The sequence below is a fragment of the Trichoplusia ni genome, chromosome 1 (assembly GCF_003590095.1).
Source record: "Trichoplusia ni isolate ovarian cell line Hi5 chromosome 1, tn1, whole genome shotgun sequence".
NCBI lineage: Eukaryota > Metazoa > Arthropoda > Insecta > Lepidoptera > Noctuidae > Trichoplusia > Trichoplusia ni.
Genome location: NC_039478.1, coordinates 7982621 through 7999520, shown reverse-complemented (window position 1 = coordinate 7999520; position 16900 = coordinate 7982621). Strand labels below are relative to the sequence as shown.

General features: G+C 37.7%; 1 protein-coding gene across 2 annotated transcripts in view; it reads left to right on the top strand.

Moving 5' to 3' along the window:
- Positions 1–10942, top strand: part of LOC113493139 (transcription factor hamlet-like) — a 93195-nt gene extending 82253 nt beyond the window's left edge. For both annotated transcript variants that reach the window (XM_026870971.1, XM_026870965.1), the window contains one exon: positions 8244–10942. In XM_026870971.1, coding sequence (XP_026726772.1) covers positions 8264–9049 — 786 coding nt within the window. In that variant the 5' untranslated portion in view covers positions 8244–8263 and the 3' untranslated portion in view covers positions 9050–10942. The remainder of the gene's footprint in view (positions 1–8243) is intronic.
- The last annotated feature ends 5958 nt before the right edge of the window (positions 10943–16900 follow it).

The following is a 16900-nucleotide window of genomic DNA, read 5'->3' as shown; positions in this document are numbered from 1 at the left end:
AATCCTTCTAGCAAACAAGGTAAGCTTAATATAGAATAAAGTAAACACAATAAAACAATTAATTATCAACTGAATAACTAACGAGCAGTAGCTGTCAAATTATACGACATTAATTTTATTTTTTAATTTTAATTTCTTTCGTGAAACAAATTCGAATCTTATACCTGTACCAATAAGGATGTCCCGATCAGGAATAATTTGCAAGTAACATTCGATAAAATTGAACGATTTTTTCTTTCTTTTTCTTGCAAGATAGTGGCAGCCCTGTCAGTAGAAGGTAGAGCGACATCGATGCTTCGCTTTCACCGATCAAATGTGTAATTATTGTAGGCGTTAATTTTCTTGCTTCACTAATAACCAGCCGCGTGTTTATTGCGTATGGACGCGATAATCCGTGGCACTTGTCTCGGTAACAAGGTGTCTGACAAACTTGTGTTAGATTTTTATGCTTTTCAAGATTGATGATGATGGCTTTATTATAAGGAAAACATACACAAGTTGAGACGCATATCAATAAAATTAATTGACATTATATATGACAGTGTTAATATTAATAAATTTTATGTCAACATTAATACGTATTTTGGTGGTTTTGATATTTAAAATCTCGTTTATGACGAAATAATGAACTAGATACTTAATAATTATATCAATGAATTTACATTTCGTAGGTGTAATTAAAGCACATCAAATGTCGACGTAAAACACGTGCGCGTATGCAAATTAAAATAATAACTGTTACTCAACTTGGCGGTATGTTCACATCTGTATTTATAGCAGATATTAACGTATCACGTTTCATAATCTATTTGACCATGTTTATACAAACTAGTCGAAAGCCTTTTTAATATTAGTCCTTATTTCCATAATATTGGTTCAGTGCAAACATACCAATTTGGTTTGCATCATCTTGCATTAAAGCAAAAGTAATGATATAGTACAAATTTATTTAATCAACATTATGTTGATCGCATCCGTTATAAAAAAAAACTGAAAGGCGATACAGATTGCACACTTCAACGATTTGAATTTAGAATTCAAATAGAATAGACATGACATAAACACCACATACAACTTTTTTTTTAATTTGGAAAGAGTTTTTATTTAAATATCGATTAAGAAAAAATTAAGACGATTTTTTCTTTACTTCTTTCGGCATTTGTTTTTAAAGTAGAGTGATGACACCTTTACATGAAATTGCCCACACTTATATGTATGCAGTATCAAAATTAACACGTTAGTAAGTCCATTTATTATACAATACTAATGCCATAATTCAATTTACTCGCCCATATATTTCACTTACGGCAAATCTCTTGTTCTAACAAAGTTAGAGTTACTTGGTATGGAAATATCAGCCGGTCTCGGCACCGATATTTACTAAGGGGAAGTCTAATAAAGTGCAACGGGCCCCTCTAGTTGTATTGTAACTGTGATAAAGGCGTGACCACCTACGAACTAGGAATGCGTTGGCGAGACTTGCTTTACACGGCACGACACTAGTTGAACGATTTTGTTAACGATCGTAAATTGGGTATCGATTTAATATTGTTATGTTTATTATAATAGTGTTGGGTGTAATTTGAGGTAACATTATATTTTAATTAACTCATTCTCATTGGTTAGAATAAGTAAAAAAAATGATTCCTTTTTTTGACGCATATACACCTGAACCTCATTAAAAAATCGTTTTATAGTAATAACAAACCTGAAATCAATAGCCTAAAAAAATAATTAAGAAAACCAAATATCTATCCCTAACTTATCTGTCAATAAAAAAGTAAAACAACAAAACATCTTACAGTAAAATAAAACAGTTACAGTCAAAACTCTCCGTTGAATTTGATGCGACACGAACAAGAAATTTGATATTAACTCAGTCAATAGCCGGCCGTATACATTAAGGTCGTTACGTGTAAATCCCACGAAGGATTTCACTAGTCAACATTATTATGGCACCGGTATGCGCTGCACAGCCAGGGTATCGGATTTCGTACAACTTGTCCTTAGTAAATTAGGTTCGGTCGTCTCTCGATTGGTTTTAAAATCGAGTAGAGTATGGCACAACATTTAAGTCAGTGAGCGAAAATTAGAAATATATATTTCACCGAATTTTCGTCTCAATTCAAAAATGGAACGGTATACATTTTTTTTCTTTAAGAAATGAGTTTTAAGTGTGTAGGTGTATCATTAGTCATTCAACTGAAAATATTAGTTCAGGGTTTTAAAAACTTGTTTGTTCAATAGTTTGTTAATATTTATATTGAATGTGAAAAAGATACCTGTTCCCAAAAAATACAAAAAGTGTTACTCACTTACTAGATGATATCAAATAACAATTGAAATACAACTAAACCGACTCTAATCTCTTCAGGAGTAGCAGAAATGTTGACTTCAAATACAATCTAAACGCTTTTCCCTAATCATTCCTAAGATCCAACATTAACATAGTTTAGATGACACAAAATTATCATTTTATTCTTGTCATAAACGTAAATATCTGTCGTTAACGTCAAAGGAGAGTTACGGAGGTGCGGTCTAGCGTAATAGTTTATCCCGAGGTGCGCACGCGCCTCTCCGCGGTCCCGGCGACTGCAATCAAACCGCGATACATCATTTTAATACTGGACATGTCACCGCAAATCCGAATCTCCAATGCAAATGAAATGCAGTTTGTATACAAAGTACGATGTAATAGGGAACTATAAATTATAAGACAGGCCAGTTTTGTTATCGGCGTGCGTCTCTCTATAGAATTTCGTTGAGATTATACGCTGAATACGTAATGGAAATACATTATTCTAGTAGGTTTGCAAAATTTTGCGCTCTCGAACGGCTGTGGTCGAACTACATTAACCTATAACATTTTCGGGAAACAAACGTAGGTACAGTACTAAAATAAAATTTATGGGAATAATTATCAAATAGTTTCATGATATTGAGAATACAAGCAGGTTTGATATCAAGAATTTATTTAATCAAGAAAATAAAATAAATAAAGGTGAACCGTTACAGATAAAATCAAATTCAAAATAAGTGTTCAAAAAAAAAAGAAATGAAAATATCGACATAGGTCGGTCAACACTCTACATTAGGCTGTACACGAAAAAAAACATTTGAAATGATTCCAAATTCAAAACAAATGTTCATCTCGGCAGCTCCAGTTTTGCCAGTTTATGCGAGCCGTATATTAATATTGAGTGTGTTGTAGAGGCATCATTGTGAAATAATCAACTGGTTCTCTAGTGCGAAATCAAAATGTTGCAATTCGGCGCGTGCCGCATACATTTTGCGCGACGTGTTTAATTACACCGGGCTCTTAGGCTACCGATGACTACCAATTACACAGTGCACTTCAATTATTTCATCCATAAAATAATGCTACCGCTTTTGCATGACCTCGTTTTATATACATAGTAAATTATGTGGTAAAAGTTGTGTTCGAAATTAATTAAGTGTTGAGGTTTAATTTTAGAACCCAAATTAACAGATCTAAATTTTAAATTAGATATAGACCTATCGAAACACACCTCAAGTCGATAACGAAAAATAAATTCAGTAACTTTTACTTCGTCGTTATGCAAACGCAACCTGAGTGACGCATGCTAATGTCTTGGACAAGTCTAGACAGCTCCTTGACGTGACAACCTGTCAACTTGTTATCTACATTTTTATTAGTTGATCATTAAATCCTTAAAATACAAGACAATTTCTTCATGCCTTGCATACCGATGAGCTCATGTCGAAATAAAATATATGACTTAATTGCCCTGATAAAATACTCATTAAATTCACTAGAAATGATATTGAAATTTGGAACGCTCCTTAATGGTCCAGTCATCTCAGGATGTCACGAAAAAGGTCCTCAATCGTTATCTACTGATACTTCGCGGAATCGGCGTCAATATATTTAATTGCGGACACCGCTCACATAACTAATCACGGCTAAATAAGTTGTATGTAGGTAAGGTGTAGGCTGTCAGAAAAAAAGTCCCGATTTCCGGCGGTTCCCACGGCGCGCGTCGCGCTGTCGCCCCGGTTCCCACATGCAATCGCAAGTTTTATAAACAACATTACCGTCATAAGTGCGCATGCGTGGCAAATCAATCCGCCATTGGCCAGATTCGGCCCGTAAGGTGTATTAAATGCCCACTCTAAAATAAGTCGCATTCCGTTGTGATTGGTTCTTAAACGCAATTCGATAATAGATTAGATAATTATTTCGCGGGGCAAGCTGAACATCGGCGGGTGCCTAGAATACCTAATTTTGGGATTGTGCGTCGATTTACGCAGTTTGCTGGCAATTACAACAATGCGACAGAGTGCGACTCGAGACTTGCCTCGGTAAGCCCACGAGCACATTATCATGTCACGCACAGGTCAAGATATGGCCTTTGTCAATAAACTACACGCTATCATTGAATATGCTTAAGAAAGACACCTATATTTACGACTGCGTTCCATCACGATCTTAATAAATGGCATATCGTCGACTAGCCGAGAGACATTAATGTTAAATAAATTCGCGCAGCCAACAAACTAGTTGTCATCTAAAAGATAATATTCAATGAAGAAGCTTTAAATAGCATGACCTAATATAGTGTAAGTAATGTGCGTTTAACAGGAGGATTTAGTAGTAGCGGCTTTGGTTTTGCAACGATCGACCGCATAATACGCGACATGATACGGCCGGACATGTCGTCCGAGACTGCGGGCTGAGAACAGCGGGCCGTTTAGCTCTGCCTCTAGTTCATACATCGCTGAGCAATTTCATATCGCGCCATAAGGCGATCGGCGCGACGCGTTTCCTAAAATAGTGATGTGAAATAAATCAAAGATCGTGGTTGTCGATACGATATCGTCTAAAAAAGCGGGCGGTGCGTGTGAATCTGCTGCGGCCGCGATCGTATGAGAATATCATACGGAATGTCGACCATTGACTACATGACTTATGTGATTTCCACTACTAATTTTAGTAAATATGTTGGCAATGTGCCCATTAACAATATTTTATCTATCTGCAGTATCAGTAATGAACAAGCCTTATCTTTATTTAGTTGCTTGTTGAATTAAAAAATCTTGACTTTATACTCATGTTTGTGTAGTTCGACATGTGTGCACGTGTTTAATATTTTTTAACAAATTGCTTACTTCATCTATTGCAGTTGCGAATATTTTTACCCCTTTTTGCAAGACGATGGCTTGCGATTTATTACCATTGCGATATTGCGAAGGACCGGCTTCGTGACTACGCAGTGTTGCGACCTGTGGAGTAGAAGCCGTCAACTTTTTTTTATTAATCATTCTATCGATACGCGGTGGCAATAGCTGTGGAGCAATCTCCGCTCTAAACCTATTGTTGTACGACTCACGCTTTTTTCGACAATATTCTCTTGAAATATTCTTTGGGTATTGTTATGAAATAATTTTTGTTCTTATTTCGCTATGTCAAACGTGGTTCAATATCGCAAAGAACAATATTTGAAATGTTTGTATCCGGTCTTCATTCATTTGGAAGTATGAGATATTTTTGACGAACATGCATCGTTTTCTATTGGTTCACAGTTACCCTACCCATATTGCATGGCAAATATTGCCATAATTATTTACGATGTTCAGCCTACTAGATCATTGATAACAGGTGTGATATATGTGCATACATTACAATAGACGCGAGGTAACGAGGCAAAGCAACGCGAGCATTATGTCACGGGCTGGCGGCCATGCGAGACATACAGAAGCCAGCCAATAGCATGCCATCAAACATCTATATACACTATATAACTACGTACATACTAGGTATGTACATCACCATGTACCAAGTACCGCAAAATTAATCGACGTGATTGATTATATTGCGGCCCTCGTATCAAACCTCATTATGCACAATAAATTATGATAATTTAACCTCATAATATCTACATTAATATACTCACTAACAAGCTGCATAGGATTCATATTATTCGCCACTTAAGCACAAAAGTATATGGACCCTCATAAAGTTATCTCACAAACGATTACTTAAAGTGATAACAATTTAGCTACTTAGTAATGTTGTACGGGCACACAAAATACAAACATAAAACCTCATTCTCATTCACACCTCGCCCCTAACATTATCCGTACATTATATTGACTGAATAAAGCAATTTATCGCTACTATAGTTTATCGCAGACGTTCGGAATTCCAAATACACGGAGCATAGTAAAACGAATCGCGGTAATTTATTATAGTTTTGCATAAGAAACGAGGTGGGACGAACGTCGAAACGCATGGAATAACACAAAAGTGGTCAGTCGGTGCGCCGAGCGAGTCGACGGAACGAATAAGCGATTCAAATGCTAATATATCACGGCGTCGGCGCGGCATGATGTTTCTCATTGGCCACGCTATTTACATTAACATACATAACGACGGTGGCCCCGCCCACCAGCGCGCGCGTCACGCGCCGGCCAAACATCGTTAATTACCAGTAATTAGTGGGTCGTGACTGAGCGGAGATGCGCGCGCTAATGTGCTATAAGCGCTACTTACGAATCGTGCATCTGTGCTCAGCCGAACCGCTAATATCAGACTACGCGGCTTCCGGACACTGTTCTGCGGCAGCATTCACTCGCGGAACCGTCCGCGGCCAATTCGTAATTAAGATTTTATTACTAGCTTTTAAAACTATAAATTAATTGATGCAAACACTTTCACCTGTCATAAATATAAGAACATCCTGTACTTACTCTCGTTATATCAGCAGTTCTAAAGGAGGTACGAGCTATGCGCTGCTTTTGTTGATGCTCATTCGTTTCCTTAGTGTAGACAATCGGTAATAGACTTTCTGTTCCTGTATCACAATGAAGTGATGTAAATCTAAATAACTTACAGAATCAAGTTACCTTTACTGAAAATCGATTAATACTAAAAGCTCCTACAATTACAATGGATGTACATTGGCGAGGAGAACACAATTATTCACCTAATCCTAGAATTCATGGGGCACGTCCGCGGCCTGCGCCACAAATCATAAGTGTGGTGCTGAGGGCTCACGACCGCACCGTATATGGCCCTGACGTCTATGCCCGACCCTTGTTCAAAGGATTTATGTCGGCTCCTTTTGGCGCAAATTAGCCCGTGTCGGCTGTAGGCGTGAGCGAACAAATTTGTAGCAGCACTATTAGGATGTTTTGCTTTTACTTTTTATGTTAATGGTTCGATTATACTGCATTGGTTTAACCCTGTATCGAAAGGTTTGTAATGTATTACTACACTGATCTTTATGACTCTTCATTTTCATGCCCATTTGTGAATATTTCCTAAATGACTTCAATCGAATTGTTTGCACGCTTGTTCCGTAGATTAACACAGTAAAAAAGAGGTGCTGAAACAAAATCTGTTATGGATCACAGCATTAAGTAATGACAACATAATGTGGTTTAGCATGTAAATGTATCGGCGCCGGCGCACGCCAACAATGAGCGTGACGTACGTGGGTGATGGCGCGCGCCGATCAATCTTCACAATGAAGTTGTCCAATTTATTGTTGCACGATTATCAGCAGACAATATTTTTGTTATAATACTATCAGCTATGATACAACCGTGGGCAGAAGCATAAAATAGCGAAAGGAAAGCACTTTAATGCCGTTTACACTCGTATCTTTCATGTCAATTCGTGTCTTCGATTTCACTTTTAAACGAAGTGAAAGCCATTGTTCAGAATATGCAAGATTGGGCAAAAACTAGACAGACATATCTGGGGCAAGATTTGGGTAATAAGGATATAATATTTCACTCATCACTAACTGAATACATGCTCAGAATAACTAAGACATGTCGGGCAACTTGTTACGTGGATGTCAATTCTGATTCTAGCCAGTCGATCGCATTCGCAACTCTTCCATAAGCAACTGGTTCGAACGCAATATATTGGCTTTATAAAGGCGTATTAATAATTAACAAAAAACTTGGTGGTTTCGGTAGCAAGTGCTCCAGTTACCGATGTCGCAAGTCAGTGGGCGTGCGTCGAAGGCGAGCGTAGGAGCCGACATCTATCAGACGGCCACCCCCGCCGCGGCACCGGTCGCGTCATTTCGTAATGTTTATACAAGTTTTAGCATACCGGTGAGTGCTCGGAGGATGTTGCAGGGGCAGAGTTGATCGAAAATTAACTGGTTAAGATCTAGATCGAATGATTCTGTACGAGTCTGTTAAATAGACATTGAAGACTAATGTAATGTTTGGTATTGTTCCAGGTCGGTGGCGCACGAGCCCGATGAGCGCGTGCGCGGCGGCCGCCATGCGCGAAAAGCACGCGGCGCCGCGCCGCCTCGCGTCCCCGCCGACTTCCCCATGCGAGCGCCACCCCAGCCCGCTGAGTAGCCCGCGAGCCGACGAGCCACTAGACTTGCGCGTAACGCACAAGCGCCCCCCTCGCCTCGAAGATGAGAACTGTAACCTGATCACGCCCTCTCCGCCGCCGCACCCCACTCACCCCACGCATCCAGCTCACCCCGCGCACCCAGCGCTCCTGCAGTTTTGTCGACGACTACCACTAGCGTTACCTGCGTCTTTCGGCCGTTACCCGTTCCTCCCGGCGGCGGCTGCCACCCTACTGACTCCTGGCGCCCCACGAGCGCCGCCCGTACCTCCTAACCCTGGAGCGCCGAGGGCAAGAGACCGATATACATGCTCCTACTGCGGCAAGGCATTCCCCCGCAGCGCCAACCTGACTCGACACTTAAGAACCCATACAGGCGAGCAACCCTATCGCTGTAAATATTGTGAACGCTCCTTCTCTATATCGTCGAATCTTCAGCGACATGTGAGGAACATTCACAATAAAGAGAGGCCGTTCCGGTGTCGTCACTGCGACCGCTGCTTCGGGCAACAGACGAATCTCGATAGGCATCTTAAGAAACATGAAGCGGAGAACGGGGAGGACAGCCGTCGAAGGTCTCCGGACGAGACATACTTCGAGGAGATCCGGTCGTTCATGGGGCGCGTGGCGCCGGGCAGGCGCGCCGCCGCCGCCACCGCCAGCGTCGCCGACCACACCTGATAGTGAACCCGGACACAGTGGACCACTTCACAGTTACAACAATCTGGTCGATGCATCCAAATGACTCTTGTGTATTTTATAGAATCCTTATTGAGTGTGAATAATTTGATCAATTAATTAATGAGTAAGCGCCAACTATTGTTCGCTATCAGTTTTAAACGATATTAATATAGAATTGCAAGGCAATAATGTTCAAAAGTTTCGAAATCTTGCCATAGAGCACCAGGTAATTGTGAACCTAAGGAAACACTACATACAATGTAATCATAATGATCACGCATCATCAATTATGTAAATACCCATTATTGTTACCGCGTTAGCACATTGAATTGGCGCAAACGAGTGAAAGTAAGTGTACTTGCCACCAAGTCGGCTATTAGGATATGTATTATAAATAAAGTGATATTGAATCTCGTGTACTTAATGTAAATACTTAAGCTATTGTAGTGTATGTAGCTAGGACGCGTACCGAATTTTCTCTACCGATAGTTATACGAAAAATATATTTGTACGTATGTATTCCTCGTCGTAATGACATAAATAGACAAATAATGTTAAGTGTTGAGAGAGTGTTCGCTATCATAGATTACGCTATATCAATATATTGTATGGATGTAAGTAGTTTCTTTGTACTTTTTTTTGTAAATTTCGCTTAATTCGATGTAAATTAGTATTATTAGTCTGAGAGGAAACGCCGGTTACCAATAAAAATATAACTTGTTGCTTATTGAAGATATTAAATATTTTTATGAAATGTTAGAAAAGTTTGTGTTAAAAATTATGTAATCAGTCGAAATTTATATTTTATGTATAATGAATGTTGCGTAAATTATTGTCGTTGAGGGTACGAACCTCGAGACACTGTCTCCGTGGTAAAGCATGCCCTAATTGTTAAGTTTCCAAATATTACGCAAATTAAATATGTTTACATAGTATTGAGATTTTTTAAATTAGAACTTAAACAAATATTAGAGATTAATGCAGAGTTTTGTTAAGACATTTATGTATTCCAAAATTAATTACTAAATTTATGTTTATACAAATCTGTGATTTAATTTATTACTGGACAATTGAAAAGAAATATTTGAACAGTTGATAAAATCTCTCAAAGAACTAATCTAAACGTTCCTGTAAGTATAGATAGATCTCTATAATTGTTGCGAGTGAAAAGTTGATATATCTTTTATGTATGATCACGCGTTCCATAGAACACATATGGTTGTGTTTACCTACTACCAAATGTCTTTCTAAAACTACGAGCAGCGAGGATATCTAGAAGATTGGACAAATGTTCTGCCCAACATTTTGAAACCATCATTTTTAATACTTTATTTAAATATATACTATTATTTAAATAAGAAAGTTAATTCAAATATCCGATGTTCTAATTTCGAATTAATTTGTCACTATGCCACAGAAAAAAAAGGTTAAAAAAAAATATAAAACATTCTAGGCTACCTCGCTGACTCTATCACCATTCAGCCTCAATCTTTCCTATAACACATGTAATATAAGCTTTAGCTACAAACCCTACACGTTATCATAATAGTCCATGTACTATGGACCTCTGAGCACTGTCTGATTCCAATTGTGGAAGCGAGACGGCGTACTAAACTCTACATAATTCCGTCTCGCTTCCACAAAAGGAAAGATCGCATTAAGAACTCTATACAAACTCTTCCTATTAATATTACCTTGTATGAATGACTTGTACTCGTACCAAAATCGTGTTTGAATCGCATAAGAGATGCTATTTAACTTATCACTAGAATGTATAATGAATAGAGATTATTACCTTATCGTTTTGTACTTTTGATACCTATTAGTCGTTCAAAGGTCACCGATTACCTTGTCAAAATGAATAAATAACAATAAATCTTTTATTCTCGATTTTTCATTTTATTTTTATTTAGTATCTACCCTAACTTATTGCTAACTTATCCTAAAGTAAGCAAACAAGCAAGTCGGAAAGAGAAATAATGGCGCGACTCTAAATGCTATGTGCCCTAGAACGGAAGAAAAAATAGAATCAAATAATTAATAGTATTGGTACACAAATGTTTCCAATAAACAAAACATTGCATCCAAAAATCTATCAACACATAAATACAGTCTTTAAAATATTCTATAGAAAGCTACAACCAATTGCACATAAGTCTTACAAGTGTAACGGAGTTTAGCGTACAAATCTGAAGATCACAGCTAAGCTCAATTCCCGAGATAATTCAATTAATTGAATGCAACTGTATACGGTAGTAATGGCCCATTGCGTACTAAGCACGTAAGTAAGCCTTGTTCGCACAGTTCCCACAACACTGAAGGCTGTTCACAAAAAATAAAGCCTTAAAGGAACGTCAGACTGGATAGAGACACAAATGACTACGTATTTAGATTGTCACAGAAACACGCAAAAAAGAATTAGAGGTAGAAAAAACAGAACAAAAAATACGAAATAAGATTTGAGGCGAGCGCCATCTTGAATCGAAGGGCGCCCGGAGGCTGGTTGCGCTGGCGCAGCCTCACGAACGCCGTTTACGATATGATTATGCTTTATTGCCATTAATTTGCGACAAACGAAACCGCCCAACACCATCTGCACGGCCATGTTGGCAAACTATTAAATTTATTGATCTAATCAGAACAAATAAATGCCACGTTTAGGTATGCAGGTCCTGATAGCAACTGATTCAACTCAAAGACGGTATAGTTCAAACGCAGTACAATATTACTTAAATAATTTACTTTACGATATGAAGAGAATTCACTTCTCTTTTCATAGATTGATGAATTGATTACCTTCTATAATGAACACGAAGAAGAAAGCACAAAAGCGCGAATAAGTATTAAGTTCACAATTTTACGACCTAGTTAAACTGAACCTGTAGTTTTTTTCAGTTTAAATTTAACCCACAAAAGCACGATAATGTCAAAAAACCATAAAATTCAAAACCGTGACAAAAACGGGTATTTATTTTAGTATGCAAAGGATTGTTCTCTACCATATCCGTATATTAAACCGCCAGAGCCAGAGTAATTATCAGTTTAATGAATAAGACAGTATCGCCTTGTAATATCATGTTTTGACCGACAATATCGAAATACAACGGCATTAGAAAGGTACACATTTTTGCCGTGTTTGGAGGACACGACGTAACTCGTAGTTTTTTTTATCAATTGATAGTTGATAGCAAAAGTTGTTGGTTTTTTACCGTGGCGTAGTGATCTAATAGGTGGGACTAGTGACCGGAGTGGTTGCTATATAGTGTAGTGGGCACGGGAGTCGGACAAGAACGGTATCACTAAGGGGCTGGCCTAAGTCACAAAAACTTGGAAGCGTTTAACAAGTATGCAACATTGATAGATAATTGAAATAGGGTAGCATTACTGATGTCTCCGAATTCGTTTCGAAGCAATTTTTTTGATAATTAAAGTTAGGTAGAATTTAGATTTACTTTGAATATCAAAAATAAGGAGTCGTTTGTTGAAGCTGGCAAGAGATAGTTGGACTATGAACAAAGAAATGTCTTACTAAAAAAAATATATCAAGAAGACCAGTTCCCAACATCATAAAAAGGTATGTTAACGGGTAACGGTATGAACATTTTCATATTTCATATGGACAACTCTAAAACATATCGATATATATACCTAATGATTTTTCCAATATCCAATATTAACAAACTATGAATGTTGACATAGTTGTTCAATCTGAAATCCAAATGCCATGCAAAAAGCGCTGAAGTAAAAATTGTCTTCAATAAAAATACTTATTGAATATCTATGGATGTATGAGTCGCTCATGACTTGGGGCGACTCGCCGCGCGCCTGCGCAGGGTGGGGCAGGTTGCACAACGATGGCACGGCGCGGGCGCGGGCGCCTTGTTAGCGGCGCGTGCGCTGCCACCGTTGCGTTGCATTATTTATTGCTTATTGAAAAACTACCGATAGCTTTACCTAGCCACTTTTGCGGTCGCTTTCATTGCTTTTTGTAAACTTACTGGAATGCATGATGCAAATTTGAGAAAGCAATTACAGTTTTGAAATTTAGTTAACTAGGACACGTTTTCTGTTAGCAATAGGAATGTTACATGAGAGTATTAACTGCAAACAGTTAGCAATTTCAGTTTTATGACAGCAGTATGTCAGTGTATTGTTGTTTTCTACAATTTATATTGCACTTGACAGCACTAATCTGCAGTAATGTTACATGTGCAATAAATATGCATATAAACCAGTACTTAAAAGCTAATAATTGTGTTTGAAACCCAAATTAAAGGCAATATAACCCTTCAGTAGTATTGCGTAGTAGCGTCATAAGAAAATCAATTTGGAAAGCCAAGCCTTATACAATTTATACAACTTCACTATTAATAGAAAATAAACGAATATTTACGATGCATATGCAGGATTTTACTGGCAATTCGGTAGTTTACCTAAATGTTATATTTATTGGAATATTATTAAATCTTGAGATAGTAAAGTAGGCGTTTATTAATTTGTTTTAAATAAGACAAGTCAGGAACATTACAATAATATTGTTTCTTTAATGATGGCAACAAAGTAAGCCTTTGAGTTAGTTTTGTCTGTCCAGTAGATACAGAAAAGGGAAAGTTACAATTGTTTGCTAGGCTGCTATTTATAGAGAATTTGTTAATGCATAATCGATTATAAATAACATGCATGTAGGAGATCACTCTTATCGGTAACGCTAGTCATTATTTACGAATGTAACTTATGGAAAACAAACTCAAAAATCGTCAACATCATGTTAAATTGCAAAATTGTTAAACTTTTGAGTTTTTCTGTTTAAAAGATTTCTGCACTACTGAATATGATCATTTTGTCGTGCGGGTTCCACAAACATTCAAGACAGAATAAACATTCGTGAACCCCATAACGCTTGTCAAATGAGGAAATAGAACATCTAGAAAATTGAAAAGTCATACAAGAATTAAAGTTACTTTCACAATGCTTATTTACAAATAATGGCTGTAAAATCAATCTCGTCAAAATTGCAGTTACTCGAGTTCAAAAATGGTTACGGCTAATGTTTTTTTACTTGTCGTTTAAAAACCCTAAAATAATTAGTAAAGGTCACCTAGTTATATACAGGGTGACGCTGAGATAAGATGTAACGAAAATCAACCTGTCTGCGGTCAGTTGCGTGATTTTGGGACCGTCCGCTGCGGTGACATGTCTACAAGGATATAAACATTAAGAGGAAACGACATAGGTGTGAGATTCATTTATTTATTTGCTAGATGGCCCACTCTGTGAAAGAATTGAAGTGTGGCTCTTGACTAAATTATTTCTTTCACTATTAATTCACTGGTATAAAAAAGTCAGTATAGTTGAGCTATCTCAGAATCATCTATACTTTAAATATCTAAGAAATAAACAGACAGCGGCTTTCCCCGAGTTACGTCACAACACCTGGTCCTCTGTCTTCCGCAACCAGTTCAAACCAGTAAACTTATTTTTTAATTATCTACCCAAATGGACTGAAGAGCGTCCTGCTCTTGTTGACTTGTGATCTATACTAAAGGTCTCTCCTTAACCTACGTCCATTCACGATATCCATAAAAAGATGTTTAATAGCTGCCACATCTAGTCATCGCTAATCTATGTAAGTGCAAGTAACCGATCCATCACAGAGTCACCGATGTGTACGTGCCTAATTAACGGAAAGCAAGGTCGCGTGATGAAACAGGCCTAAGCACCCACTCTAGTTTGTCACAAAATACCCACATTGCGCAAGCCGAGTTTCTCTTAAGTCATCTTATGTCGCAAATAATTATAGAATTGATTCTAAAGAAGGAGACATTATTTAAAATGTTGTGTAACGATTAATAGGTATTTGCAAATTAAAGACAAGGTCAGGACAATAGTCTTGAGGCATGATTATACGAAGGTACGAGAGCTAGCGTTTAATATAAAAAGATGGAAGAGCGACCAACAAGAGCTAAATAGGTGATCAAGTTTTCATGCGTGCTATTAATATGGTACTTATTAGTGAATGTCCAGCAAAAATCAATTCTAAAGAGAAAACAATTTCGAGCAATATATAATCCTTAATCTCTTTTATTGCGGGCAAGAAACTTTAGAAATCGGAAATCAATTCACGAATTATGTGAATTGAGACATATAACCACAATATATTTTTTAAATTAACCCTTCTCACGGTATAAGGAACACCGCTTTTATTTATGTAACCCATAAATACTTATCACACTGCTCGAGTTTAAACTCCAAAAGTTGCCACGAGCGTCGTCAAGTGGGACATTAAAGCGGGCCCGAGATTGTAAACCCCGTACTTACCATTTACACCTCCAAGACATGCGATCGTAACACGTTGCGTAACAAAATGTATGAAAATTTTCGGCATCTTAACACGTCCAATTAAAAAATAATTTACCTCAACTTGCACACAACGCCGTCTAGTCTCAGACTATGCAGAGCTTGTATTGAATACATAATATAGATAAATTACACATAGACACAGAAAAAATGATAGTGCTAATCACACAAACATTTGTTCTGGGTGGGATTTGAACCCACAGCCTCTTGTACAGCAGTCAGGGCCAGCAACCACTAGACCAACAGGCCAGTCATGTGAACATTTACTGTATTGAACATTTCCTTCAATATCGTAGTAGTTGTTATCGTTAAGGAGACGTGACGTGCCTCGCTTTGGCAGGACCTCATGCCTCGCAAAGATATTTTGATGAGAACGAGATAAATTAATTATAGAGTCGTATGGCCGAACACTAATAAACCGACAAACTTGCTTATCTATACCCCAGTCTAGATTTAGACACGGTAATGACCGGTCGAGCCGCGTCGCGGGTCGCCACTTAATGACGACGCCGATTTAGGCGCACCTACGTATAAGGCTTAAGTTTTGTAAGAAAGCAACGAGCTTTATAACACCGATATACATACAATTAATTAATACACTTTTATGTTCAAAACTAAATCAAATTAACACATTTATATCAAAATTTGATTATACCCCGATTAATTTCTAACAACAACCAATTAAAATTTTTCATTCAGTAGGCGTATTATTGATGAGCATAAGCCATTACTCACAGTTAGTACTATTGCTCCAGTAATTATACATTTATATGATGGTTGGTAGCAACACTTTCAAATGACGAGATAACACAGACTTATCGAATTATTTTATATTCATAAATCGTAATAAACAAATTAAGTACGAGTACATTCGCCGCTGGCGATGAGTAATTATCGAAATAAAGAACAAATTCCATTATCGGATCGTTTCGGCGATGGACGACGTTATCCATCATTTTAATGCGCGTTTACCACAAAACGAGAAACTTATAGCTTGTTTAATGGGGTTGGGTATCGATAATAAGTGTAGTGAGCATCGATAATTGTACGGTAGCCGTGACGATAACCGTCGACACTATTGTGCATAATGTCGTCCAGTATTACTAAATTATACAGTGCATACGCGGGTACTTACTGCCGCCAACCGGTCTTCTCAAGTAGGGTACCTCTGAGGCGTAAGAAAACGGCAGAAATTCTTATCGACAGTTAAATAAAACTACATATAATGTGTTACACTAATAAAGACTTTCAATTCTCTTTTTGTTTGTCCAACGTGGCACATATTTTCTCGTACAATGATTTTCGAAGTTTACTTTGTATAAAAATATTCTGGAACATTGTTAACGCAAATATCTTGATATCTAACACAGTTGTTCAAATGTTTTGCGCGGAACCAAGTGACAAAATCCAGATGCTGCGGACGATCTGACTCGTCACCAGCATATTATAAATACAGCGCGCGCGCAACAAGATTTTCCGTTTAGTTCCTTTATT